At 24.6% G+C, this 25,733-nt stretch overlaps 18 protein-coding genes across 18 annotated transcripts, besides 5 other annotated features; 9 read left to right on the top strand and 9 right to left on the bottom strand.

Annotated features, from left to right (window-relative positions):
* Positions 1–71: a repeat region.
* Positions 72–2,162: 2,091 nt separating this feature from the next.
* EHI_152620 (uncharacterized protein) lies at positions 2,163–2,939 on the top strand (the record flags this gene model as incomplete). Its single annotated transcript, XM_651857.1, has 2 exons — positions 2,163–2,741; positions 2,793–2,939. 2 exons carry the CDS (start codon positions 2,163–2,165, stop codon positions 2,937–2,939), a joined length of 726 nt encoding a protein of 241 aa, XP_656949.1.
* Positions 2,940–3,367: 428 nt separating this feature from the next.
* On the top strand, positions 3,368–3,942 carry EHI_152610 (40S ribosomal protein S9, putative; the record flags this gene model as incomplete). The annotated part of the gene is made up of 1 exon (XM_651858.2): positions 3,368–3,942. One exon carries the CDS (start codon positions 3,368–3,370, stop codon positions 3,923–3,925), a length of 558 nt encoding a protein of 185 aa, XP_656950.1. The 3' UTR covers positions 3,926–3,942.
* A 248-nt stretch (positions 3,943–4,190) lies between these two features.
* EHI_152600 (thioredoxin, putative) lies at positions 4,191–4,556 on the bottom strand (the record flags this gene model as incomplete). The annotated part of the gene is made up of 1 exon (XM_651859.1): positions 4,191–4,556. One exon carries the CDS (start codon positions 4,554–4,556, stop codon positions 4,191–4,193), a length of 366 nt encoding a protein of 121 aa, XP_656951.1.
* Positions 4,557–5,509: 953 nt separating this feature from the next.
* Positions 5,510–5,688: a repeat region.
* A 33-nt stretch (positions 5,689–5,721) lies between these two features.
* Positions 5,722–6,095: a repeat region.
* Positions 6,050–6,095: a repeat region.
* Positions 6,096–6,247: 152 nt separating this feature from the next.
* Positions 6,248–6,922, bottom strand: EHI_152590 (uncharacterized protein; the record flags this gene model as incomplete). The annotated part of the gene is made up of 1 exon (XM_651860.1): positions 6,248–6,922. One exon carries the CDS (start codon positions 6,920–6,922, stop codon positions 6,248–6,250), a length of 675 nt encoding a protein of 224 aa, XP_656952.1.
* A 1,422-nt stretch (positions 6,923–8,344) lies between these two features.
* EHI_152580 (Ras guanine nucleotide exchange factor, putative) lies at positions 8,345–10,378 on the top strand (the record flags this gene model as incomplete). The annotated part of the gene is made up of 1 exon (XM_651861.1): positions 8,345–10,378. One exon carries the CDS (start codon positions 8,345–8,347, stop codon positions 10,376–10,378), a length of 2,034 nt encoding a protein of 677 aa, XP_656953.1.
* A 48-nt stretch (positions 10,379–10,426) lies between these two features.
* Positions 10,427–11,131, bottom strand: EHI_152570 (60S ribosomal protein L26, putative). The gene has a single exon (XM_651862.2). The coding sequence runs from the start codon at positions 11,117–11,119 to the stop codon at positions 10,478–10,480; it is 642 nt and encodes a 213-aa protein (XP_656954.1). The 5' UTR covers positions 11,120–11,131; the 3' UTR covers positions 10,427–10,477.
* Positions 11,132–11,315: 184 nt separating this feature from the next.
* Positions 11,316–11,978, bottom strand: EHI_152560 (uncharacterized protein). Its single transcript, XM_651863.2, has 2 exons — positions 11,817–11,978; positions 11,316–11,754 (listed from the first exon to the last, which is right to left on the bottom strand). The coding sequence occupies exons 1-2, from the start codon at positions 11,946–11,948 to the stop codon at positions 11,323–11,325; spliced, it is 564 nt and encodes a 187-aa protein (XP_656955.2). The 5' UTR covers positions 11,949–11,978; the 3' UTR covers positions 11,316–11,322.
* A 54-nt stretch (positions 11,979–12,032) lies between these two features.
* EHI_152550 (uncharacterized protein) lies at positions 12,033–12,431 on the bottom strand (the record flags this gene model as incomplete). Its single annotated transcript, XM_001913321.1, has 1 exon — positions 12,033–12,431. The coding sequence occupies one exon, from the start codon at positions 12,429–12,431 to the stop codon at positions 12,033–12,035; it is 399 nt and encodes a 132-aa protein (XP_001913356.1).
* Positions 12,432–12,533: 102 nt separating this feature from the next.
* Positions 12,534–13,700, bottom strand: EHI_152540 (protein kinase, putative; the record flags this gene model as incomplete). The annotated part of the gene is made up of 1 exon (XM_651864.2): positions 12,534–13,700. One exon carries the CDS (start codon positions 13,698–13,700, stop codon positions 12,534–12,536), a length of 1,167 nt encoding a protein of 388 aa, XP_656956.2.
* Positions 13,701–14,082: 382 nt separating this feature from the next.
* On the top strand, positions 14,083–15,588 carry EHI_152530 (SP-RING zinc finger domain containing protein; the record flags this gene model as incomplete). Its single annotated transcript, XM_651866.2, has 1 exon — positions 14,083–15,588. The coding sequence occupies one exon, from the start codon at positions 14,083–14,085 to the stop codon at positions 15,586–15,588; it is 1,506 nt and encodes a 501-aa protein (XP_656958.2).
* A 92-nt stretch (positions 15,589–15,680) lies between these two features.
* EHI_152520 (uncharacterized protein) lies at positions 15,681–16,202 on the bottom strand (the record flags this gene model as incomplete). The annotated part of the gene is made up of 1 exon (XM_651867.1): positions 15,681–16,202. The coding sequence occupies one exon, from the start codon at positions 16,200–16,202 to the stop codon at positions 15,681–15,683; it is 522 nt and encodes a 173-aa protein (XP_656959.1).
* Positions 16,203–16,492: 290 nt separating this feature from the next.
* Positions 16,493–17,348, bottom strand: EHI_152510 (uncharacterized protein). The gene is made up of 2 exons (XM_651868.2): positions 17,233–17,348; positions 16,493–17,094 (listed from the first exon to the last, which is right to left on the bottom strand). The coding sequence occupies exons 1-2, from the start codon at positions 17,329–17,331 to the stop codon at positions 16,507–16,509; spliced, it is 687 nt and encodes a 228-aa protein (XP_656960.2). The 5' UTR covers positions 17,332–17,348; the 3' UTR covers positions 16,493–16,506.
* A 299-nt stretch (positions 17,349–17,647) lies between these two features.
* EHI_152500 (uncharacterized protein) lies at positions 17,648–18,082 on the top strand (the record flags this gene model as incomplete). Its single annotated transcript, XM_651869.1, has 1 exon — positions 17,648–18,082. One exon carries the CDS (start codon positions 17,648–17,650, stop codon positions 18,080–18,082), a length of 435 nt encoding a protein of 144 aa, XP_656961.1.
* A 230-nt stretch (positions 18,083–18,312) lies between these two features.
* On the top strand, positions 18,313–19,695 carry EHI_152490 (uncharacterized protein; the record flags this gene model as incomplete). Its single annotated transcript, XM_651870.1, has 1 exon — positions 18,313–19,695. One exon carries the CDS (start codon positions 18,313–18,315, stop codon positions 19,693–19,695), a length of 1,383 nt encoding a protein of 460 aa, XP_656962.1.
* Positions 19,696–19,977: 282 nt separating this feature from the next.
* Positions 19,978–20,928, bottom strand: EHI_152480 (uncharacterized protein; the record flags this gene model as incomplete). Its single annotated transcript, XM_651871.1, has 1 exon — positions 19,978–20,928. One exon carries the CDS (start codon positions 20,926–20,928, stop codon positions 19,978–19,980), a length of 951 nt encoding a protein of 316 aa, XP_656963.1.
* A 472-nt stretch (positions 20,929–21,400) lies between these two features.
* On the top strand, positions 21,401–22,810 carry EHI_152470 (uncharacterized protein; the record flags this gene model as incomplete). The annotated part of the gene is made up of 1 exon (XM_651872.1): positions 21,401–22,810. The coding sequence occupies one exon, from the start codon at positions 21,401–21,403 to the stop codon at positions 22,808–22,810; it is 1,410 nt and encodes a 469-aa protein (XP_656964.1).
* A 143-nt stretch (positions 22,811–22,953) lies between these two features.
* On the top strand, positions 22,954–23,940 carry EHI_152460 (uncharacterized protein; the record flags this gene model as incomplete). The annotated part of the gene is made up of 1 exon (XM_651873.1): positions 22,954–23,940. The coding sequence occupies one exon, from the start codon at positions 22,954–22,956 to the stop codon at positions 23,938–23,940; it is 987 nt and encodes a 328-aa protein (XP_656965.1).
* Positions 23,941–24,097: 157 nt separating this feature from the next.
* Positions 24,098–24,465: a repeat region.
* Positions 24,466–24,834: 369 nt separating this feature from the next.
* EHI_152450 (uncharacterized protein) lies at positions 24,835–25,590 on the top strand (the record flags this gene model as incomplete). The annotated part of the gene is made up of 1 exon (XM_651874.2): positions 24,835–25,590. One exon carries the CDS (start codon positions 24,835–24,837, stop codon positions 25,567–25,569), a length of 735 nt encoding a protein of 244 aa, XP_656966.1. The 3' UTR covers positions 25,570–25,590.
* Between the last annotated feature and the right edge of the window lie 143 nt (positions 25,591–25,733).

The raw sequence follows: 25,733 nt of genomic DNA, 5'->3' as shown, positions 1-25,733 counted from the left end.
GAAGTTATGATAGTGTCATAATAACAATAAATGAATTAAATTTAAGTATAATGAAAACAAATAACTGGAAATATTCATTGACACAATACAAATTTAATACAAGAAAATACAAAGATAAAATATAAATAAGAAATAAAAAGATTAAAACTATTCTAATAAAGGATATTCTTATTGTTTCATAACACATTAACAATCGAAATAAATGAACAATAAAATTATGAATAAAGAAATAAAGAATAAAATAAAAAAAAGAATATATATAAAAATGTAAAAAATAGAATAATAAATTGAAATAAATGAACAATAAATACAGAAAAAATTGGATTAAATAAAGAATAGTGAATGACAGTATTAAAGAAGTTAAAACTATTAACATTAAAAACATGAATAATACAATTAAAACATTGAATTTATTATATTTAAACATATTTGTAGAGTTACTAAAAATGACAAATGTATTGAACTTGTTTCATCTGTTACAGGGATATCATAAAGAAATTCTATCAATACTTAATTAAATGTTTAATATTTGAAATTTTAATAACATTTTCTGCTGAAATTGAGTCTTAGTTTCAATTAACTAAAAGAAAAAAAAAGAAACATAAATATAATGAAATATAATGATTAAATACCAATTGATTACAAATGAAAATAAATATAAATATTTATGAATGAAAATATGAGAAAACAATGAAAATAAATAAAAAGAAGAAATTATAAAAGAAGATATAATAAAGTAAGAATGAAAATAAGAAAATAGAAAGAATAAAATATCAATTAAATGTACAAAGATACAAATAATGTCATAAATAAGATAAATCAAATGACATACCATATTTTCAATTCAATAAATAAATTGAATATATAACTGAAAATTCATAATTGAAAATGAAATTACAAAGAAATAACAAAATTAACAACTATTATATTTAAATGATAAATAATTATGAAATAGATTATTAACAATATGAGAAATACATCTCATTTCATTAATTACCACATATAGAATATAAAAGGAATAGACGAAAGAATGAAAGAAACAATAGAAAATGACAAAATGAAATACATGAATTATGAAATAAAATAACAATTAATCATAATATTTGAAAGAGAAAGAAATAAAGAATAAAATAAAAAGATGATAAATGAATAAATAGAATGAAGGTGTGACAGAAAAATAGTATAATAGAAAAATAAAAAAAAGAGTAAAAATCTCAAATAATGAAATTCAATAAATTATAGAAAATGAATATTAAAACCAAAAAATAAAGAATGAATATTAAAATCTATAAATAATATACAATGGTACATGAAATTTCATTTCTTACATTTTCTAAATTAACAAATAAATATAAAATGGTAATGAAATAAAATGTATTTAATTCAATCAATTTACAAAATAAAGACATTTACAAATATGAAATGAGAAAAATAAGAAATAATATAAATACATTATATAGATAATAGAACAATGTAAAACAACATATAGAAAGAAATAAAGAATAAATAAATAAATAAATGTATAATTATTTGAATAATAATATATTTAGAAACAAACAAAACATAAAACAAGCAAAGTGTAAATGTGTAAAAAAGAAAAATAATAATATCAATAAGTCATGAAACATAAATAGGAAAAAGAAGAGAATATACAAACATATATATCAAGATAAAATGTAATATTCAGAAATGTAATTGACGTATATATTCTAAACAAATAAAATAGAAATAAAAGAAATAGTAATTAACAATGAAGAAGAAAAATAAATGAATGAAATAATAAAAAAAAAAGAATGAATAATGAATAGAAACAATAAATACAAAATACTCTTAAATAACAAATTAAATATTATTTAATTTAAAACAAAATAATTTTGAGCTGGCTTAACTCATGAAATAAATGAATTGAATATTGTTTTATTTTATAGTTATCCCAACAAAAAACCTTTTTTTCAAGAAATATCCAACTTACACAAGAAATATCTAAATTTCATTAATATGTGAAATACTCTTAGTAAACGTATTATTTTATAATTTTTATTAGAAATTGAAATGCTTCAAATTTGAAATAATGATTTTTTATTTTAAACTAGAAACCATAAAATACTATATAATAGAAAAAAAATAGTAGAACTTAAAAATAAGATTTTAAGAAAATAGAAATGGAGGGAAAGAGTGGACTTTCAATGTTAATAGAACAATTTGAATATGTTCAAAATTTTTCATTTGACAATGTAACATTTCCAGAAGGGATGTTACAATACATTATGATATTTAGTTCTTTTTCATGGTTTTGTGTTTGTATAGCAGAATTCTTTGTGTTAATTATTGTTAGTTTATTTTATCTAAAAGATAGCAAATATTACAAACGAGTATTTGCGGCAAGTGTTTATATTGGACTTAGTGTAATATCAAGCTTCTTTGGTTGTTGTGCCTCAATATTTGTATATCCAAGTGATAGTTCTGCTTATTACTCATTCCATACGATCTGTATTTTTATTTTATTTGTTGCACTTGTATATCGTCATACTATTACATTAAACTGGAAACTTTCATTAGTTACATTTGTTTGGATAGTTTATTTCTTTTTAATAAGAAATTGGTTATCACTTCATATTTTAATACCCATTGTACTTTACTTACTTTTTTCACATCTTTATTTATTGAAATATCATTTTGTAAACTCATTGAAATTTATTATTGGAGGTGAAATTATGATTTTATTTGCTTTTAGTATTTTAGTTTGTTTTTATATACTCTGTATATTATTAATTATAATATTAAACAATTAGGATATCACACAACAATTTGATGCATGTATTTTATTTATAATTCTTTGTATTTCAGAAATTGCTAGTTTTGTTTCAATTTCAGATATTGCCTTTATGATTTACGATTATGGAAGATATATTCAAAAAGACAATAAGAAAAAGAATTAATACTTACTACCTTTATTGATTTGTTTTTCAAAAAAAAAGAAGGAAATTTTGTTAATTATTTTATGTTTTAAAGATAAGTTTAAATTAAAATAAATATAATAGTTTATTAACTTCTTAAAAATTAAATTACTAAAAAATAATCATTTAAAATGAATAGTGAATGTATTAATATTATAAAAGAAAGCAAACTAAGTGTTGTTTTAATTGAATGAAGTTGATTAAAAAAATGCCACATCATATTTAAAATGATTGGTATATTCTTCTTTTAAGATATACCCTAAAATGGGTTTCAATAAATTGAAGATAAAATCTGGAAAAAGAGGAATAAAAAAAGTAAAGATAAATAGTAAAATTATTAATAAGAAACTATAAAACCCTTTTTCGAACTTAAAAAAATTTTGAAAAGAACTTTAAGGGCAAAGTGAAGCATGGGACGTTGTTTGAGAAACCACAGTATCACTTACAAAACACCAAAGGTACCATACGAAAGAGAAAGATTTGATGCCGAACTTAAACTTGTTGGTCAATTTGGATTGAAAAATAAAAAGGAAATTCAACGTGTTCACTATATGCTTGGACATATGAGAACTATTGCTAAAGTTATGTTAATGAAAGACGCTAAAGACCCAAAGAGACTTCTTGAAGGTGCAGCTCTTCTTAGAAGACTTCACAACCTTGGTATTCTTCCAAGAGACCAAAACAAGTTGGAATTTGTTCTTGCCCTTAAAGAAGAAAATCTTCTTGAAAGAAGACTTCAAACTCTTGTTTACAGAAAAGGATTTGCTAAATCCATTCATCATGCTAGAGTTCTTATTAGAGGAAAAATGATTAAAGTTGGTAAACAAGTTGTTGATGTTCCATCCTTCCTTGTTAGAGTTGAATCTGAACCACTCATTCAATTAGCTGATAATACACCATTAACTAATCCAGAAATTAATGGAAGAAGAAAGAGAAAGAATAACCATGCTGGTAAAGAAGATAATTAAATTGATACTTTCTTACTATCATTAATAACACTCAAACAGAAGTTTAGGATATTTCTCTTTTTTAATTTGTCTTTCATTAAGATTTGTACTTTAAAAAAAGTTATGATGAAATGTGTAATAAAATAATTTTTATTCAATAATACTTTTTATTAAAGATTTCTTTATAAAAAGAAGTTAATAAACAAAAGGAGTTATATTTTATTTTAAAGAGAGTATTAAGAATTATAACTGTAAACCGTTGATAATAAATGAGTTTTACACAATTTTACTTAAAATTAATGATAAACTTTTTTATTAATTCGTATTTTCTATCAAAGCACTGGCTATTAAAGAATCCATGAATAATGTACATTTTTGGATAACTATTAACTCTATGGCTTTGACAAAATTGTTTATAAGTAACACAATTTATTTGATGAAACTTTACATTAGGAAGTTCTTCTGATAACTGAATTAATAATGTTCTCATTTCCTTACACCATTCACAATAAGGATGATAAAACATAATAAAATGTTTTGTTTTGATATCTTGATTATATGATTCATATTGCTCTGGTACAATATCTTCTATTTCTTTATGTTCTGAACTAAGAGGACTTGTCTCTTCACTATAACAAGTGTTAATAATCATTATTATAATAAATAATTTTATCATTTGTTCCTCAGTGACAGTTGTTGACTTATTTTTGAGTTTATTTGAATAATAAATTTTATAAATTTAATTTAACTATTTTATTAATTAAAACAATTTCCTTTTTTTATTTGAGTTGATGTAGAATTAAAATTTAATATGTTATTATTAGAATATAGACTATAAAAATAAATCATTGTTAGAATAAACAATAAAAATCCTTTTTACTCTTATTGTTTTGAAATTAATAATTACTTGAAATAACATTTTTGTCTTTGTATAATTAAAAATAAAAAAGTTAATGATTTAATATTTATGTATTGTTTTGCTTTAAAGTATTTATTTAATAATTTTTAATATACTTTGACTCCACCTAACTATACAAGACTAAAGTATTGGTTTCAAAGAGAAATAGAATAGGTTGAAAATTTTTCTTTTATACTAAATATTTTTCTTATTTTTTTTTCAGAAGAGATATTTAATAAGCATATATCATTAATACAACATTTAAATAAAATTTCTTAGTCAGTGAAAATATGTATCTGAGTTATAGAGAAGGTGGTTAATATAAATGAAGTTGTTGTTCATATGTACAGTTTATTATCGTTATGGATGTTTATGTTATCACTTAATTTTTTTCTTCAATAAGATGAAACTATTCAATGATTAACTACTTCAATGAATTAATCAAAAAAAAAGAAATAAACAAAGTTTATTGATATTAATTTAGGCTGCCTTTTGTTTAGATTTCATTAGAGTTAATAGAATCTAATTATGAAATTAACTTATTAGACTAGGATGTAGGATGTTTTTGTTCAATGAATAATCAATAACAAGACAATTATTAAATACAATAAAAGATATTCTATGAAATGTTAAAATATATCTAGTGTTGTTAAAGAAATAAAATTATTTTTGTTTAATGGTTGATTTCTTAAAAATGAAAATAATAGCGAAGGTGGCACATCTAAAATACTACACACAAACCTTAATATGAATTTAAACAATAAACAATCAAATATTATATTGTTATGGTAATGTATTTGAATAAAAAAAAGATAATAGAATAGATAATGCTGTCAAGAATTTAGTAATTTATTATGATGGAATATTACATGTTGTAATTATAAGACTTGGTTTTTATTAATAAAGAAATTATAAATATATATATGGAAGTATTATTCAAAGAAAAGGATTTGTTAAAGTGTGTTTAACACTAAAAGAAAATTAGTCATAATAAAATAGTGGTAATGAAATGCTCTCTTCTCTCTGTCTTAAAATAAAAAGAAAAAAAACTGATATTGTTTAAATTTAAATCAGAAATTAACCAAGAAATTAAAAAGAAAAAATAATCAGAAGAAGTTTGAGAAGACATTAATAAAAAGAAATAAAACAAAGAAATACTTTATTTATACTCCTATAAAAATCTAAATGATAGGTTAAACAGAGAGATTACTCTTTTAGTTAAAAAAATGTTCAGAAATGGGAGTAGTCTCTGCTGTGCTAGAAGAATAGATGAAAATTTTATTAACATTTAATAATAAAGCAATTAACTAAGTATTATTATTTTCTTAAAAATGCAAATAAACAAAAACAATAAAAAAGAACAAAGTAAAAAGAAGAAACAAAGGAAATGATATAAATCTATTGATTAAAAAAACAATAAAATCTTCCGTTAAAAATTCATTAAATTATTTTTGACTATTTTGAACATATTCAATAAATTCATCATAAAGAATTGGGAAATAACAAGTATCATCATCTGAATTTTTTACAGCTTTCATATTTGGATATTTTATTAAAAAATCAATAAGGAATTGAATTTCATCCTTTCTCATAAGTCTTCTTTTCTTATAGTTAATGACAAAATAAATAAATTGTTCAAATACATCGTTTTTATATTTAGGCTGAATGATTGCAGATAACAATGGTTGCAAAATATCTACCATTTCAGTTCTTCCTTCAATAGGAACAAATCCAGAAATTTTTAAATTAACTTTTTCACCAGTTGGTTGATGTGATTGAAGTTCTTTCAACATTATATCAACCCAATCATAAACAACCCCAAGAAATTTAACATATGACTCTCCTTCTAATGCATTAAATCGGTTATTTAATTCTTGTGACAATGGCTTTTTTGGGTTTAATAATTTTACAACTTTTTCAAGTTCATTTCTATAGAAACGACCATATTTTTTACATCCACCAAGATACCCTAACATATACAAATCTACACCATCATAATCAAGATTTAATTGTTCAATAAATTGATCAATTTGTTCATCAGTTTTAATAACAACCTTTCCTTTAGGAGTAGTCATTTTGATTGAATCAAATACTTTTAACATTGACTCAACACTTGCCATCTTTAAAGAAAATATTTTTCTTACTCTAAAATTTGTCTTAAATAGTTCATCAACGTGGCACTTTATAATTATATTTAGTTTTTATAAACTCTAAATTTCATTTAAAATATAATAAAGCAATAGAAAAATAAACTATTCTTTTTCTGATTAATTGTCTTTGTTTATTTAGTGTATAACACTTAATTTGAGAGTATTAATGGTTCTTAGTTTTAAAGAATACTAACGAAGTAGTAATAACCAAATAGTTGATACAAGAATGATAAATGGTTTACTAAATTTCTTAAGAAATAAAGAGAATAAAGCAATAAAATATAATAAAACAAACATTCTTCTGTAAGAAAGGATAATAATTTAATTATTTGTTTTTAATGACTACATCTTTTTTAGATAAAAGTTCTGAACAAATCACAAATATAAAAAAGAGATATTTGTTTATATAGAAATTTGTGAATTGAATAAATCAATGTTATAAAAAAATTGGTTGAATATTACATTGTTTTTTTTTTCTTCTTTTTTACAATTTCATAAATTCATGAAAAAGATTCTATTCTGAATATCTAAATAACCTATTGTTATGAAAAAAAGATGATTTAATACGGAGAATGGAATATAAACTTTATGAACCAAATAATATATAATAACTAATCCTTATATTATTTTCTTTCAAAATAAGATTTTATAACATTCTTTTAGTTTTGAATAGATTAAAAGAAGTATCTACACAAACAAAAATTAGACAATTAATTTTGTCTATGATTATTACCTAAGATTTACATAATTTCTATATCAAACACAGTATTTGAACAATTTTTATAATTATTTATATAATAACAACTTAGTTGTTTTATTTTTATTTTCATAATATTCTCGTTTCATATCACAACATTATGTACTTTCATTTTACAATAAATTTATATTATGTTATTCTTTGAATTATATATTTCTTTGGTTTATTCAGTAGTGAGTCAGTATTTGTAAATTGATTCTATCACAACCTCAGACAGTATTTCTTTGTATAAAATACTACATCAAGTTTATTTAATTTTATTAGAATAAATTAATGTTTCTATTTTTAAGGAAAAACTGAAATATACTTTCATTAGAAAAAAAATTTTAAAAATTTTTAAATCAATGTCAAATAAAATTAATAATAGACAACCCATATAAATAAAATATATGACTTAGTTTTTTTGAATGAGCCAAGGCTTGACAATTTGGTTATTCGAGTTTTACATTATTAAAAGATTAAAGGTGGATTGTAAAGAAAAATTAAGAAAAAAATTAAAGAAAACCCCATACAAAACTATTTTCTTATTATTTAGAATTTCAATATCAAAAAAGAAAAAAGTATCTTCTTTCAAAGAGATTAAAAATTGACGAAAACTAAAAAATAAAAATTTTTAGTTTTATTTACAAGAAACAATGTCATCAGAACAAATTCATATGACAAGTTCCTCAAAACAACGTTCAGTATTAATTGGAAGAAGGGTTGATCAAAATAAATCATATAACTCTCTTCCAGGGACTCCATTACAACAAATCTCATCACCCAAAAAGCAAATTTCTTCATTATATTCATCAACACAAATAACAGAAACATCCACTCCAATAGAAGAAGTTAAAGAAGTTATAAAAAAAGATGACAAGATAAATAAAGGATTATTTTGTGAATTACCAAGTGGTTCTCCTATTGAACAAAAACTCCAAGCTGTTCAATTGTATGAAGTGAATTTAGATAATTCATTAAAGAAATTATGTAAAACAAACCAACTCCATTTTAAACCAACATATACACAACAACAAAAAGAATTAATGCAACAAATTCTTGATCAATATCCTAAAGAAATGTTTATTAATTGTTATTCATTTGGAGATCCAGGAGAAAATTCAAATGAATTAAATGGATTAAAAGAAATTTTATATAAATTAGAAGAAACAATTCATACAGTAAATGAAAAAATAAATCCTCCTTTTGTTCTTCCTTATAGCAAAAGACAAACAATTCCTGATTTTGTTTATAAAATCGGAGATACTTATAATGTTCAAATGGAAATCCTTACTATAAAAATGAGAATTAGAAAAGCTTATTATGAATTATACGCTATGATTAAATCAGCACAAATGTCAACTTATAAAGAAGATGTAGAATGTTTTAATGAAAAAGTTAGTGTTCTTAGTGAAAGTCTAAAAAGAGAAAAAGAAAAAATTTCAAATCAAAAACGTTCTGCTTTTATTAAAGTTAGTCTTCAAACAGATTCTAAAGGTATTGAAACTGACGATAAAGGAGAAGTTGTTTCTGGATCTATTGAAGCATTAATAAGATGGGCAGTTAATCCAAATATTGATAATAATATCAAATTTATAGAAACATTACTTATTACTTATAGACAATACCTTTCTCCAACAGAATTTTTTAATAAATTAATTGGGTTATACAATGAAAATAAAAATGAATCAAATAATAAACAAATTAAAGATGTACAACATAAAACTATTCTTAAAATTCTTTTTATGCTATCTAAATGGATGTCTTCATTTCCTCATGATTTTATGGATGGTGGTAAAGAGGCGTTATTACCTCTTTTAGATCAATTTATTAAACAAAATGAAAATGATACATTGTTGAAGAAAACTGCACTAAATAAACAAATGATGATTCAAAGTGCTTCTCAAAAATTAACTATTGAAGAAAAACTTGATATAGTTAATGTTCAACAAGAATATACTATTTCTACTTTACCAACTGAACAATTTGCACAACAACTAACTTTATATGAATATGAATTATTTAAATCTATTGAAGCAAAAGAAATGTTGGGAAATGCTTGGACTAAAAGCGATAAAACTGAACGAAGTCCAAATCTTTGTGCATTGATAGACCATTTTAATTCAATTACAAATTGGGTTATCTCTACTATTGTTGATGAGTCAAATATAAAACAACGTGCAACAATTATCAAAAAATTCATTTCTATCGGAGAGGAGATGCTTCGATTAAATAATTACAACGGAGTTTTCGAAATGTTTTCTGGATTGAACTCAACTCCTGTTGGTAGATTAAAATTGACCTGGGAAGAAGTTGGTAATTTTTCAAAAAAGATGAAAGCACTAGAGAGAGTAACTATTCCAACAGGAAGTTATCAGGCATACCGTGCTGATATTAAATCACATCAATCATTCCCTTGTATTCCATTTTTTGGAGTCTATCTTCAGGATTTAACTTTTATTCATGAAGGTAATGAAGATAAAAATGAAAATGGTGATGTTAATTTTGTAAAATGTTCATTAACAACAAAGGTGATTGAAGATATGTTATTTTATAAAAGATATTATGAATATTACCGTAATCCTGAAATACTTGCTTTTATTAGGAAGATTGAGATTAGATGTTTGACAATGGGTGAAAAGGAACTTTACGACAAATCACTAATTATTGAACCACGTCAACAAAATTGATTAATTTTTATTTATATTTTAGTTATTATAAAATTAAAATAAATAAAATGACAATAAAAGTAACCCATTAATTCTTTTCAACAGTACCATAGAAGTTGCTTATTTAGCGATTTTCTTAGCAAGAGCAGCTTTGTAGGCAGCAATAGCATTCTTGGCTTTATGAACCTTAATTCCAGTTTTGTAAGCTCTAAGGGTTGGTTTAGACATAAGTTTTTCAGCCATTTTCTTTGATGGAATTCTAATTGGTTTCTTTTCAGTGATTGGTTCAACTTTCTTTCCGAAGATGTCCATATTAAGGGCTGGATAAACAGCAGTAAAGGCTTTAGCTACTTCTTCATTTCTCTTAGCAACGAGTTCCTTATATGATTTTCTACTTTCAGCCTTCTTAGCAAGAAGTGCTTCACGATCCTTGTTCAAGAATAATTTAGTAATAATAACATTAGATGGTCTAATAGCAATTGGAACAGTTTGTCCATTAGCTTTAGTCTTAGTTAATTTATCAATGTTGATAACGTATTTACTTCTTCTAACAGCAGTAACTTTTCCAGCAACTTTTTGATGTCCCTTAATGATTTTAACCTCGTCGTCCTTGTGAATTGGGATGGCAATAACATTATATTTTTCTCTGAGCTCTTTAGAGAGTCTAGCACTCATCATGAGAGCTCTTTGGGAAGCATTAGCAGTGTAAAGAGCTTTTCTAGCTTTGCTTGGATTTGAGCTAACTTTGCAATTGAATTTCATCCCTTTTCTCACAAAGATACTGACTGATTTTCCAGTACTAGGGTATCACCCCAATCAGAGTTCTTCTTTTCTTCATTTTTTATTATTCTTTTATTATATTCTCCTAATTTTTTATATTTTATTTTATTTATTTCTTGTTTTTACCAGTTTTTCTTTTATTTTTTAGGTTTTTGGGATGTATTACAAAAAAAAACAATCAAATTTTAATCATCTTTGGTTACATCATGAATATCAGCTGATTCATCAAAATTGGTTTTTGTCTTTATCACAGGTGCAATAACAACCATAAGGATAATTGGTTGTCCTAAAAGTAATAATAGAATGTTGATTATCAAATAGAAAGCAAAAGGAAAATCTACAATTAAGAAGGATGTAGATAAATAAACAAATTCTCCAAGAATAGCCACAGGGAATGTGATAATAAAGATGTTAAGAATAGATGAAGGTGATAGAAGTTTAAAGCAATCATTAAAATACAAAGGAATCATTACTATTGGGAGTGATAGTTCAAGAAGAAATACATTTTTAATAGTTTCTGGGTATTGACAAATAGAAAAGGTTATAAGAAGAAGTGTTGTGAAATGAATGACACCAATTATTCTTTCTATTTGTCCTCTGAAAAATAGAATTACCAACTATATTAATTAATTACACTTTCTTACACTTACATTTGAAAGATTAAATAAAAAGGACAAACTCCAACTAAAGAAAATGATAACAAAAACAAATATAACTCAAACGTATTAAGGAATAAAGAAAAAGAGTCAAATCCATTAATTTTAATTGTTACAATACATTTATATAAAGCATAACTCCATCCAAGAAACATGATTAAATAATATAATTTCAACAATCTATGAAAAAACAATTTAATTGAAGACATTAATAAACCAAAGATTGAATTTCAAGTTCTTTAATTAAAATAAATACTTTTAGATTGTTGAGACTGATCAATTTTATCAATTAATTCATTAAATGATTTGATAAATGGTTCATGTTCAATAGAATTTGGTTCTTTAATAATTACTTTAACAAAAACATAAAAATTCGTTTTTTTGAAATTTGGCATTTCAAGTAATTCAATATTATCATTTTCTTTTATTTCAATTTCTAAAGTACCTAGAGAAAATATTGTTTTTACATTTAATCCAATTTCAATTGGATTTTCATCTGATGAATGTTCAAGAACAAATTGAGAAATAATTGGATTAATTTCATCTTTTAATTCTTGTGATATCTTTGAGTTGCATTTGCAACAAATAGGCAAAAGAATTTCTTCAGTTAACAAAATATACCATTTACTTCGACTCATTCAAAATATAATTGATAATAATAAGTTAGTTTTGTAATAAAAAAAAAAGGAGGAAATTAATTGAAAATAAGATGAATATGGAAGATAGATAATGTGTCAATTTTATTCTTCTGCTGGTATTTCATCGTCTTCTTGTGCCATTTCTTCATCGCTTATCTTTCTAACTTGAGTTAAGAAATCAATAAATTCTTCTTCAGTACATTCCATAGAAATAAATGGGTCTTGTAACAGTTCTTCTGCACTTGCCCTTTTTGATGCATCAGGATTAAGACATTTATTTAAGAAATTTTTAAATTTATCATCCCAAATACCTTCTAAAGGAGGTATTCCTTTTGTTGTAATTTGGAATAAGGCTTTCATTGGTGGAAAGTCCATATAAGGTGGAGTACCATCAGCCATTTCTCTGCAAGTAATTCCTAATGACCAAATATCAACCTTTGTATCATAATTTTGTGATTTAATCAATTCAGGAGCCATCCAAAAAGGAGTTCCTACAATTGAATTACGATTAGGATGAGCTGAAGTAAGAATAGCTGCAAATCCAAAATTAGATAATTTAACTGTACCTTTATGATGGAGAAGAATATTATCTGACTTAATATCTCTATGAATAATCCCCATTTTATGAAGATAAACTAACCCTTGTAGTACTCTTTTACATACATATGCAATATGACATTCTTTCATTGGTAAAGTTGGATGAAGATCAATTGCATTTGTTAATTCTCCTGCATCCATTAATTCAGTAACTAACCAAAGCATGTCATTAATTAAATAACATTCAACATATTTAACAATATTGTCATTAACACATTTTGATAATACAACAACTTCTCTTACTACAGCACGTTTAGTTTTCTTAGTAATTCTCATTCTTCTTAATGAAACTTCCATTCCATCAGATTTTCTTGTAGCCATATATTCATCTTCATCTCCATAAATTGTTTTAGCTAAATTTTCATAATTTTCATCAGGATCAGCTGCAGTTGTGTATTGAGTAATATCGTCTTCTTCTTCTTTCCCATTAGTAAACGTTGTTCTATTTCCATTATCATTTGAAATTCCAGAAGCAGCAACTAACTTTGCACTATCTTCATTTGTATTAATTTCAGCCTCAGTCAAACCAGCTTTAATAAGTTTTTCTCTCCATTCTGGAGGAAATCCAGTGAGACCAGAATCACCAAGTTCAACATGAGTGATTTGTTCAAAGTCTGTTGGATCAGAAATGATAAGTTCTTCTTCATCTTTCTTCTTCTTAAAGAAACTCATGAAACCTCCTTTTTTATCTTTTGATTTCTGCTTTTGATGATGGGTTTTTTCTTTTTTACTCATTTCTTTTTCATTTTGAGATTTTTTTAAGTTTTTTTCTCTTTTTAGGTTTTTTATAAATTTTTATATTGTAACTTCTTTTTGTTTATAAATTTTACTCACTTCAAACTGTTTTATAAGAATAAAACACTTCCAACAAATGATTCCAAAAGGTTTTTGTTTTGATGTTGTTCTTTGTTCAAAATAAAATAAAATTACGTTATTTTGTACTTGAAAAAAATAAAGATAAAACTATCATCTTTAATTACTCCCAAAAGTCAAAAAATAATAAAAAGAAAAATCTTAAAAAAAAGAAAGAAAAAATTTGAGAGAGATTCTTTATATGACTAACGTGATTGATAGGTTAAATGAAATTCAATCAGAACTTCAACCGTATGGCCTTACTCAACGAAATGCAGAATATTTCTTTGAAAAGAAAATTAAACAAATGAAAATTAAAGACATTGAAGAAATGGGACTTCTTTTTAATGAGTTATTTCCTGGATTTGGGTTTGAAAAGAAGAAAACAGGAATAAATAAAGAAGGATATATTAAATACTTCTCTTATCTTATTCACCATCCAGTTGGGTCATACATTGATATAAAACAGTGTCAGTTTAGTACTAAACATGAGAAATTACCAAATAATACTATTACTCAAACTGACTTTGGTCATTATTTAAAAGAAAGGACTTTTCTTATGGAACAAATGTTAAAAATCCCTGATCATCTGGATGAACAAGCTGATAAGATACCAAAAAGAATTGATACATCCCATGAATATTCTAATGGTTTAAATAATTCAAATCAACAAACCATTAATAAAAATGGTTCTAATATTAATATAATGGTGTCTTCTTTATATAAAATTCAAAATACTCAACAAGTTCAATTTTCACTATCACAACTTCCCCTTGAATTTTTTGAAACACAACATCCACAATACATGATTAATGAAATAATATATTGTTCTGTATTCAATCCATCATTTACTACATCTCGATTCACAATAACAACACCTTCTTCACAAATAAACAATAAAAGGATTATTCTTCGTTTATTTGACTTAAAGAGAAATAAAGAATGTAATGAAATTTATTTTATTCAAACAAGTGTTAATTCTACCTTTATTAATTTAGATGGATTTTATGAGCCATTATATGGTCAGCCACATTCTGAACCAGCTATTGTTAGAAAACCACTTGATATTACTACACAATGTTTTGCAACAAAAAACATGGTATCTATTATGGTTAATAAATATTCTCCAGAAGTTGTTATTGTAGCATGTTTATGTTCTTATAGAGAAGTTCCTCAATTATTAAGAGAAGTTCTTGAAGGAAATAACCGTAATGAAGCAAAAGTGATTTATGAAATGATATGTAAAAAGAAAGCACCAAGAGTTAGTTCTATAGAAAAAGAAGTTGAAGTTATTGATTTGGATAATGAAAACTATGTTTTAAATGAAAAGATAAAAGAACAAGAAGATGATGAAAAAGATGATATTATTGTCGGAACAAATATTATCAGTCTTCGTTGTCCATTGAGCTTTTGTCCTATAACAATTCCTGTAAAAGGGGTGTTATGTAAACATTCAACTGTGGTTAATGCAATTGGATTCATTGAGTATTGTTTAAAAAATAATTATTGGAATTGTCCATTATGTGAAAAAAAGTGTTATTTTTGCTCATTAATTATTGATCATTCTCTTATGAAAATCATAAAAGAAGCTCCAAAAGATTGTGTAAATGTAGAAATAGATACAAATGGTAGAGTAATCAGATACATAAATGATACAGGTAGTCAATGTGAAAATTCTGAAGACATAGAAGTTATAAGTTCTGATTAATCTAAAACAAAATGTAATAAAAACAATTGAATATTAGTACGTATTTAGTTAAAAGTCTTAGGTTTTATAATAAACAAATAATTATGTTTTCATTAAAGGTAATAAGGTGGAATTATACATAAGTCATCTTCAATCAATTCATTGATTTTACAAAAATATTCTTTTCCAGTTGTTTGCACTTGTTGTTCTATATTGTCATTTAGTGTTAATTGAGCAATGTCAGTAGAACTTCTTAGTGACTGGAAAGTAATAAACATACCTTGAAGTTCTAATTCTCTAACTAACTTACGTATTGTATTAAATTCAATGAACTTTTTTCTTTCATAACCAGTAAGTCCATTAATTATAGCTTGTTCTTTAATATTTTTTCTATTGAAAATAATTTCACCATTTTGGTTTTTGATTACAAGTATTTTAAATTCATTTGGCCGAGTAATACTTGTCTTTTTGAATTCTAACGAATATCCTTTTTGATTCAAATAATAAAAACATAATGCTTTAATATGTCTTCTTCGTTGACATAAATTTCTTTTACTTGACCTCTTTTTTCTTTCTTCTAATGTTCTTAAGACTTCTCTACAACAACAATAAATGGGACAATTCTCGGTTTGCATCAATAATAAGATTTTAAAGTTCTTTCTTTTGACCTTTTTATCTAATGCTTTGATGTTTTCACTTCAAATGAAAAGGTAAAAAAAACTCAACCCTTCTTGAAGTTTTTTTCATTAATACTCAGGATTTTAGTTTTATACTTTTTACTATATTTTTATTAATATATCTTTTTTTCTAGTTTCAGATATTTTCAACTGAATGAGTTGAAGAGTCTAAACCTCAAGATAAATTCAATAACATATATTTTTTTTATTTTTGTTAAATAATTGAAAGGATGGAGTAGAAAAACAAAAAATAAAATCAAGTTTAATTTATGTCTAAACTGTTCAAAAATTCCATATCATCATTTGAAAGTTGATATTCGTCATCATTAGTATTTTGGATGAAAGCATCAGCAATTTTAATTAATCTTTCAGCTTTTTTTTGTTTAACTTTTTCTTCTAATACGTCAACTTCTACTACCTTTCTTTGTTTAGGTTGTTTCTTTTTATAAATTTTCTTTACTATTGGTTTACATTTAGCATTTCGGTATCTTCTTGGAATTTCAAAATCAATTGTAGAATTATTTAATTGGATGTCATCAAGTTTTGGTGCTGATAAAGTAGTATTAGTTTGATTTGTAGAATTGTTTGAATGAGCAAAAACTGCATGTGCTACTTTAAATTGTTCAATCTCACCTAAGTACTTTTTATTTTTTTCTAACTGTTCATCCACAAGTTTAGTAATTTCTGCTTTTTTCTTTTTATTCAAAAGTTCAGCTTCATTTAGTTGTGTTTGATTAATTTTAGTTTCATTCTCATACTTTTGTAAACGAGTCCACAAAGGAACTTTTTTTGGGTTAGTAGTTTTAATTTTCTTACCACCGATCATGATTTCTTTTATATCATATCTTCCCTAATTCATTAATTTTTTGTTTGAATCAAGATTATAAAAAGAACTCAGTATTGATAATATGATTATGTCAAAACGAATAGTTATTACTCTTCATTCTTAATCATATCTGTTTTACTAAATTAAGAAAAATAAACATACAAGTAAAGTTTGATTGTTCATTGTTCCATTTGTTTGTGTGATGTTGGTTTGAGCATAAGCAATAAGGATAAAAGACAATAAAAACAATATCTTTTCCATCTTTAAAATTATGATTTTTTAGTATTAAGATCTTTTTTTATTTTTTCCATGTTTCATAATAATTGCATTTTATGATTTTAAAAAAAAATGTTTTATATAAAAAATTTTGTTATTAAAGAATAACAAGGATAATAAAAACAAAATGAAAAAGTCAATTTCAAATCAAAGTAATTTTGACTCACCAAAAAAGGAAAAGGGAAGTTTTTTTATCAAAAATACAAAGTGAGACTTTAAAGTCAGGATAAAAACCCTTTGTTCGTTTAATAAAGTTTTGACTATTGAAAAACTTAGAAGTTCATTCTCCTAGTCATAACCTATGATAGACTTAAAAAAGATTATTATGTCATTAGTTGTTGCATTTATACTTACCTTTACTAATGCTGAAGAAGAGTTAGAAGAAGAAAAAGATAACTGTGCTGAACAATATGATGAAATGAGCGATAAATCAGTAAGTGAAGATGTAACTGAAGAAGAGTTAGAAGAGGAAGAAGAGAATGAAACAAGTTATGAGAGTGTTACTATTGATGAGTATGATTTGATTGATAATAGAAGTTCATTTGATGATAATGACATAATCCTCATTCAACACTTTAATGAATTAGAGTCTAATGGGGAATATCATCTCTTTTCATTATCTCATTATTGTAAAGATAATTTAATGTTAAATGAAAGTTCTATTCAATACCATCATTTATTTAAACAATTAACAATATGTAGAACCTTATTATTTAATCCATTTGATTCTGTGTAGTTATTTCTGTAATTTACTTTCTTAATTAATTGGCTGTCTTTTCTTTTCATAACCCTCTGTTATATAAATAGAATTTGATTGTCGTTTGAAGGATGATAATTAAGTTGAATAACACATAAAAAAGAGTCATTCAATTTAAAAAAAAAATGTTATACATTTCAAAGAAAAAAAGAAAAAAGAGTAAAACCAATCTAAAAACTTAAAAAATAAGAAAGATTGGGTAGAGATAAATGAAAAGTACAAAACTAAAGATTTACTCAAAACGTTATAAACCAATCGACTTTGAAGAAGAAAGAAAAAGAAGAAATATGTTTTCTCAATTAAAACTTGGAGAATTACCTCCTCAACAACAATTAGCTGATCAATTTCTTATTATAGGAAGTAATAGTATTGACGATACACCAACAGTATTATATCAATACCCTTCAACTCAGTTAAATGATTTTACATATGATATTTTAGTTGATTATTGTTTTCCAGAAGGTGTACTTCATACACGTAAAGAAGCAAAATCAGTTGAAGAAGTAGAAAAGATAATGCATCAATGCAAAAGGTCCCATCAACATGTATCTCATTTCTTTACATTCTTCTTTGCTAGTCAAATTATTGGACTAACTCGATACGCTTTTTGTTTTTCTAAACTTCGAATACAAAGAGATGAAACAAATCCATTAGTTTATTATGAAGATGAAGTTATTTATGTATTATTATCTCTTTGTAATCGATTTAGTCTTCAAATAACATTCTTAGAATCATTATTAGATCTTGATTATTCCAATCAAATAACTTTTGAACAACATCCACCTTGTGATGTTTTTGAAGACTATCTTCATTCATATTTTCTTCTTCCTTCTAGTTTCTCTAAACAAATAAAAGTGTCATGGAAAGCTGATCCTTTAATTGATAAAGATGTTACTCTTTCTCGTTGTTTATTCTTTAGAGTAGTTTCATTAAGTAATCTTTTAACATTGATATCAGCAGTATTGTTGGAAAGAAAGGTATTTATCAAAAGTGAACATAGGTGTTTAGTAAGTAATGCAATATCATTCCTTATTGAAGTTATTAAACCATTTAAATATGAATTTCCTATTATCAGTGTATTAACAAATAAATTAGTTGATTTAATGGATTCTCCTACTCCTCTACTAGTTGGATGTTATAAAGTTCCATCTGAACTACCAGAAAATTCATATTTATATAATATAGATTCTAAAACACTTCAATGTTTTGGTGAGAAAGTAATTCCATTCCCAATTAATGAACGTACTATTAATGATATTAAAGAAATATTAAAACCATTAAAAAGATATCCTGCCCATTCTACGTCAAACTGTATTCTCATTCATTCTCAAATTATTGAATGGGCAATGCAAAAAATTCAAGTAGAAATTCGTTTAATGTTTCAAGAATTTGAAGATTATTGCATTTCATCACATGGAAGTGATTGTAATGCTATTAGTTTATTTATGAAAAATGAATTTGTTCAAAGTCAAAAAAAAGATATTCAACCATTTCTTAAAGAGTTTGTTGAAACTCAAATGTTTGAAAATTTTAAAACAAAACAACTGGTTGAAATTGATAAGAAAAAAGCAGAACAATTAAAGAAGCGTTAAGTGTTTATTTAAAAATAAAAGAATAAATGATTTTATTGATAATTTAATATTAATGTTCTAAAAATAAATTGAAGAGTTTATATATTGTTCTAACGCTTTATTTCATTTCCTTTTTATTTTATATTTTTTTTTTCTTACTAACAACTTATTAACAAATATTATTCTTTATTCACTACATTATTTAATTGATTAATTTAATCATCCAATTAGCACTTTACATAAAATAGAAGAAAAGTAAATTAAATATAACCTTTTTAATTAATTACTTCATTCCACTTACTACTATAATTGATTTAGATTATACAGAACTAATTTATTCTCTGTAAAGATTGAAATCCATGACGGGTAAACAATAGATTGGTCAATCCCAATAGAACCTTCTAATGGAATTTTTTTTTCAATATTTTTATTTTCTTGTTCTTTCATTAGTATTACCCCTTTGGAAGTAATAACAAAAAGACTTTCACTTTTCCATTGAATACTTTGAATTTGATTTTCTATATTAACATCTCTTATTGGTTTATCTGTTTTCCTTAAGTCAAAAATGTGAATAGAATTTCCTTTAGCACAACACATTTTATTAGAGTCAATACTGTTGGTTGATATATATTGATATTCATCTTTAATAATCATAGTATTTTTTCCATCTCTCCAATCACCTTGAATGACTCCACTTTTTGTACTCATAAAATATAAATTAGGATCTGTCATTGAACATGATAAACATGTTAAGTCTTGAACTTTAAGACTTCTTATAATAAATACTCCTTCATTATGAATTGACCAAAGGGAAACTGAATCATCTAAATGACAAGAAACTAGTCTAGTTTTTTCATTCCTCATTTGGTCAATACTTACAGCAGGAAATAATTCATCACTACCTCTAAACATATAAAGATCAACTATTTTATTTGATTGAATTGGGTCTTTATTTTCTTCAATAGCATATAATCCAATACATTCTCCACATACAACAAAACAATCTCTTGGTGTATTATTTTCAAGGAATAGAACTTGTGAACATGGAAGAATTTTATTTACAACAAATGAATTAGTTAATGTATTAAAACTATTTGTGAGGTTAGAAAACTCTATAACCTCGAAACAATTAGTTACAAAATTAGAAAATATTGAATATCCAATTCTTAATGGAATACCTCTTTTTTCACTAAAAGAAACACTTGTAATATGTTCACAATGTTTTATTTCAGTATAATTATTTATCGGTAACATCCAATAACTCTTTTTGAAATTAAAGATAATCCATTTTTTCAATAAATAGAAAAAAATTTTTAATTTCTTTACTTTCTTTATTCTTTTATTTGTGATTCTTAATAAAACTCTTTCTTTTTTCTATATATTAGTAAAATTTAACTCTTTTCATGTGCAATCTAACCCATTTTATGAAAAAAAATAAACATAAAAATCCAAAACCATTAGAATTAAATGATATAATTAGGAAATACAAAGAGAGTGAATTTGATGTCTGAAATAGCTAAAAATATAAATTTAGATTATATGTTTGCATAAAATTATTTATAACCACGAAAAATTCGTCATGTATTTTTTATATTGGAGTTTTTCATAGGAAAAAAAAATCAAAAAAAAAAAAAACGATGAAAGATATTTTGTTTTAGCAATAGTTGTATTTCTGTTGTAATAAAAAATATTTGAAAAAGAAATAAGAACTGAAAATTATTAACATATGAAACTTATTAGTTATATTCAACAATATAAAGGACTTTTATTGTTAATATTTTTTGTATGTCTATTTCTTATTATGGGAACAGGAAGTACTATTATTTCAAAGACAACATATGCAGCTGAATCTAAAAATAAAGAAGGAAATTTTGAATTATTTGAACGTCCAATGTTTTTTAATTTTTTAATGTTCTTTGGAATGTTTTTAGCACTTATTATTTATTACTTTACAGAATTAATTAAATTTTGTATAAATTGTTATAAAAAAAGAAATAAACAAATATTTAGTGATAATGAAGAACAAAGTCTTGCTCCAAATGAAACTAATAATGAACCTCCAAAAACATTTGGTGAAATTGAAGAAGAACAACAACCAAAAAGATTAACATTTAAACAATATTTATTTGTTTTCTTACCATCAATTTGTGATTTCCTTGGAACATATATGATGAATTTTGGATTATTGTATATTCCATCAAGTGTATATCAAATGATGAGAGGAAGTACTATTATTTTTGCTATGTTATTAGCAATTTTTTGGAGAAAACAAAAACAATATGTATTTCATTTTACTGGTGTAGGATTAATTATTATTGCTTTAATTCTTGTAGGTTGTTCTATGTTTATTCCAAATGGTTCATCTCAAAATGATGATTCTTCTAATTCAAATGATAATAAAGAACATTCAGAATGGTATTATATTTTAATTGGTATTTCTTTAATTATTCTTGCTCAATTTTTACATGCACTTCAAACAATTTTAGAAGAAATTTTATTGCATGATATTAAAGCACCAGTAACTTTTATTGTTGGATTAAGAGGATTTTATGGATGTTTGTGTTGTATTATTGTATTAACTCTTTATTATTTTATGCCATTTTTACCAGCATCTATTAGAGAAAATATTGTAGATACATTTTATATGATTTATAATTCTTCTTTAATTTTATCTTTATGTATTGCTTATATCATTGTTATTTTATTCTTTAATTTCGCTGGTACAGCAGTTATTCGATATTCAAATGCAATGATAAGAAATATTTTAGAACCAATGAGAATGATTTCTGTCTGGATTGTTTCAGTTTTTATTCATTATGTAATTAGTTCATCATATGGAGAATCTGTTGGATGGAGTACTATTGTTCAAGTAATTGGATTTATACTTTTAGTAATTGGATTCTTATTATACACTAAAGTTATTAAAATTCCTTGTTTATTTAATTACCATGAACAACAAGAAAGTCTCTTTGTTGAACTTCAAAACGAACCTAAACAAGAAGACTCTCTTCAAGTACCTCAACCATTAGAACATACTGAAGAACTAACTCAAGAAATTCCCAGAGAAATGTCAACAGAAAAAGAAGAAATGACAGAAGAATTAACTCAACAAAATCAAGTAATAACTGATGATTAATAATTCATTATTTACACAAATTGTATTTTGTTAATTTAATAAGAATTATAACAAATAAAAATATAATAGTAAAATATAGAATGTTTTCATAAAAAAAATAAAACTGAAAAATAAAACAAAAAAGAATCAAAAGTAACCCTATAATGGAAGAATGCAAACCAACTGATATCCTTGCTGGTGCTGATAGTGAATATTATTGGGAAAGCTATTCACATCCTGGAATTCATGATGAAATGTTAAAAGATAGACATCGTACATTATCATATAAAAGAGCATTAGTACCTTCAGTTGTTAAAGGTAAAATAGTATTAGATGTTGGTTGTGGAACTGGTATTCTTTCTATGTTTGCTGCACGTAATGGAGCAAAACGTGTTTATGCAGTTGAAATGAGTTCAGTAAGAAAACAAGCAGCAGAAATTATTAAATTAAATGGATATGAAAATGTTATTACATTAATTCAAGGCAAAATGGAAGAAGTTGATATTCCAGAAAAAGTTGATATTATTGTTAGTGAATGGATGGGATATAATTTAATGTTTGAGTCTATGTTAGCTAGTGTTATTTATGCACGTGATAAGTATTTAAAAGATGATGGAATTATTCTTCCAGATACAGCAAGTATTTATATTGCAGGAATTAATGATGAAGAATTATTACAAGAAAAAGAAAGGTTTTGGTCGAATGTATATGGATTTGATTTTTCATGTGTTCTTTCTGATGTTACAGTAGATCCATTAGTTGATTACTGTGATAGTAGATATCTTTGTACTACTCCAGTTAAAATAATTACTTTTGATCTTAGACATATGTCTGTTAATCAAATGGACTTTACGGTTCCTTTTGAATTTGTTATTAATAGAGATGTTCCTCTTTCTGGTATTTGTTTGTATTTCGATTGTACTTTCTTAAAGAAGTCATACCTTACTACTAAACCTGATACTAATACTCACTGGAAACAAACTTGTTTTTATTTCGATCTTCCTTTTGATAATGCTGCTCCTGGTGATATTGTAAAAGGTGTATATCATTGTAAGCCAGCCGCTTCTCATCCTCGTCATTTAGATATAGAATTAAAATGTTCTTGTGAAGCAAAACAATGGACTAATGACCAAGTTTATCATATGAATTGATTGAAATCTTATTATCAAGTCTTAAAATTTTCTTTATTAAAACACGTCTATTCTTTTTTTTTTGTTTCTGAATATTTATTTATTGATTATTTCATAAATGATTATACGTTGAGGGTAATGAAAAACTACTTCTCTTCAATTAAAACAGAAGGTATTTAAATAAAGAAATCAATTATAATTTACCTAATAATTTAGTATTTTTTATCATGTTAAAAAGTGAGTAGTTCAGTTACTTCAACAACTTTTATTTCTATTAAATTACATTCTTTTCAAACATCATCCATCAACTTAATTATTTCTTCATTGCAGTTATTATTTGATTTTTATTTTGAATTGAATGAATATTAAAATAATTCATTCTTTTATACTGTTGTTGTATGATAAATATATCCATAACACTATGAATATATTTTATCTCCTTCAATATCAGCAACAAATTAACAAACATTCTTTTCTTGATAACACCTATATATATTCAATTTAAACTATTCACTATCAAATATATTTGTATGCTGATAAATAATACCATTATATTAAATATTAATAAACAAAACAACCAATCAGTATTAGATAAGCATTTTTCACTAAAGGTAATGTCAAAACCAAACTATAACTTGGGAGACTTGAAGCTTTAATATATTTTAGGATTTTGTGTAATGATTCTGGCACACCACCTTCAATTCATTAAAACAAAAGACTAAAAATATAAAGGAATAAAAATTGTGGAGTGAATAAATTCTCAATAAGCGAGAAATAAAGTTTTGAGGATTAAAAACAAAAAAAGAAAGACAATTTTTCATAGAAGAAAGAAAAAAAGGTTATTTCCATTTCTGGAACTAATAGGAAAAGGTAAGTGAATAAATCTGAACTTAGAAATCATATTGTCAATTCACTATGATAAAACAACTTGATACCATTAAACAACTCTCAAAAATGAAGGCATTCTATCGTATGATTTATGACATTTGTGTTGTCACTTTCATCGTTGTCATAACTTCTGAACATATGATTTCTCATGACTATACTTTTGGTAGGATGTGTAGATTTTGGACAATGTGGAGTTGTTGGGGATGTGCTTTTTATTTCTTTGTCGCTTTCTGTAAACAAATGACATTATTATTATTTAATTTTGAGGTTGAACGTACTAAGAAGAATAAAAAAAGAAATGTAGTTATGGAAGTATTAGTTGATTCAACTCAACAAACAGCATTGGTTTTGTGTCTTTGTGTTAGTATTATGTTTTGGATTTTATATTTCAAATCACCAAGTGCTGTTTTTAGGGTGTCTGATGACTGGCAACCCTCATTAATGGAACAACTTTTTGTAACTCATTTTGAACATTCCTTCCCATTAGTATTTTTATTGGTAGACTGTTTTGTTTTCAGTCAAGGAAATAAAAGAGTCAATAACAATTATAAATATTCTCGTTTTGTTCCATTGGTTGCTTTCTTGGGTTATGCTTCATTAGCTCTTTATGATTTCTTTAGGTTTAATATTAGACCATATCCATTCATGGACAAATGGGGACTCATGCCTCTTTTGGCTACTTTAGTCGTTATTGTAAGCATTTTAGATTATCTACTTAATCCTATTGCTTATTATATTCGTGTCAAATTTAGATTAAGATGAACTAAATTATTTTTTTTTTACTTTAATTTTTAAAATATTGTTTTTATAATTTTAAATTTATTAAGTCTTATATATTTTTAGAATAGATAACTGTTTTTGCTCTGGTTTTGGTTTGATTCTTTCTTATTTTTTTATTAATTAAAATAGAAAGAAACAATGGAATA

Source organism: Entamoeba histolytica, genomic scaffold (genome assembly GCF_000208925.1).
Source record: "Entamoeba histolytica HM-1:IMSS scf_1104750518587 genomic scaffold, whole genome shotgun sequence".
NCBI lineage: Eukaryota > Evosea > Mastigamoebida > Endamoebidae > Entamoeba > Entamoeba histolytica.
Note: the sequence above shows the minus strand (reverse complement) of the source record. Positions and strands in the feature narration are given on the sequence as shown.

Bases quoted from the DNA above. Each gene is read 5' to 3' on its own strand.
- EHI_152560 (XM_651863.2), bottom strand. From the start codon at position 11,948: ATGTTTCTTGGATGGAGTTATGCTTTATATAAATGTATTGTAACAATT. The intron at 11,755-11,816 runs GTTTGTCCTTTT...TAATTAATATAG, and splicing joins TATCATTTTCTTTAGTTGGA to TTGGTAATTCTATTTTTCAG.
- EHI_152510 (XM_651868.2), bottom strand. From the start codon at position 17,331: ATGGAAAAGATATTGTTTTTATTGTCTTTTATCCTTATTGCTTATGCT. The intron at 17,095-17,232 runs GTATGTTTATTT...TTAATGAATTAG, and splicing joins TGAACAATCAAACTTTACTT to GGAAGATATGATATAAAAGA.
- EHI_152570 (XM_651862.2), bottom strand. From the start codon at position 11,119: ATGAAATTCAATTGCAAAGTTAGCTCAAATCCAAGCAAAGCTAGAAAA.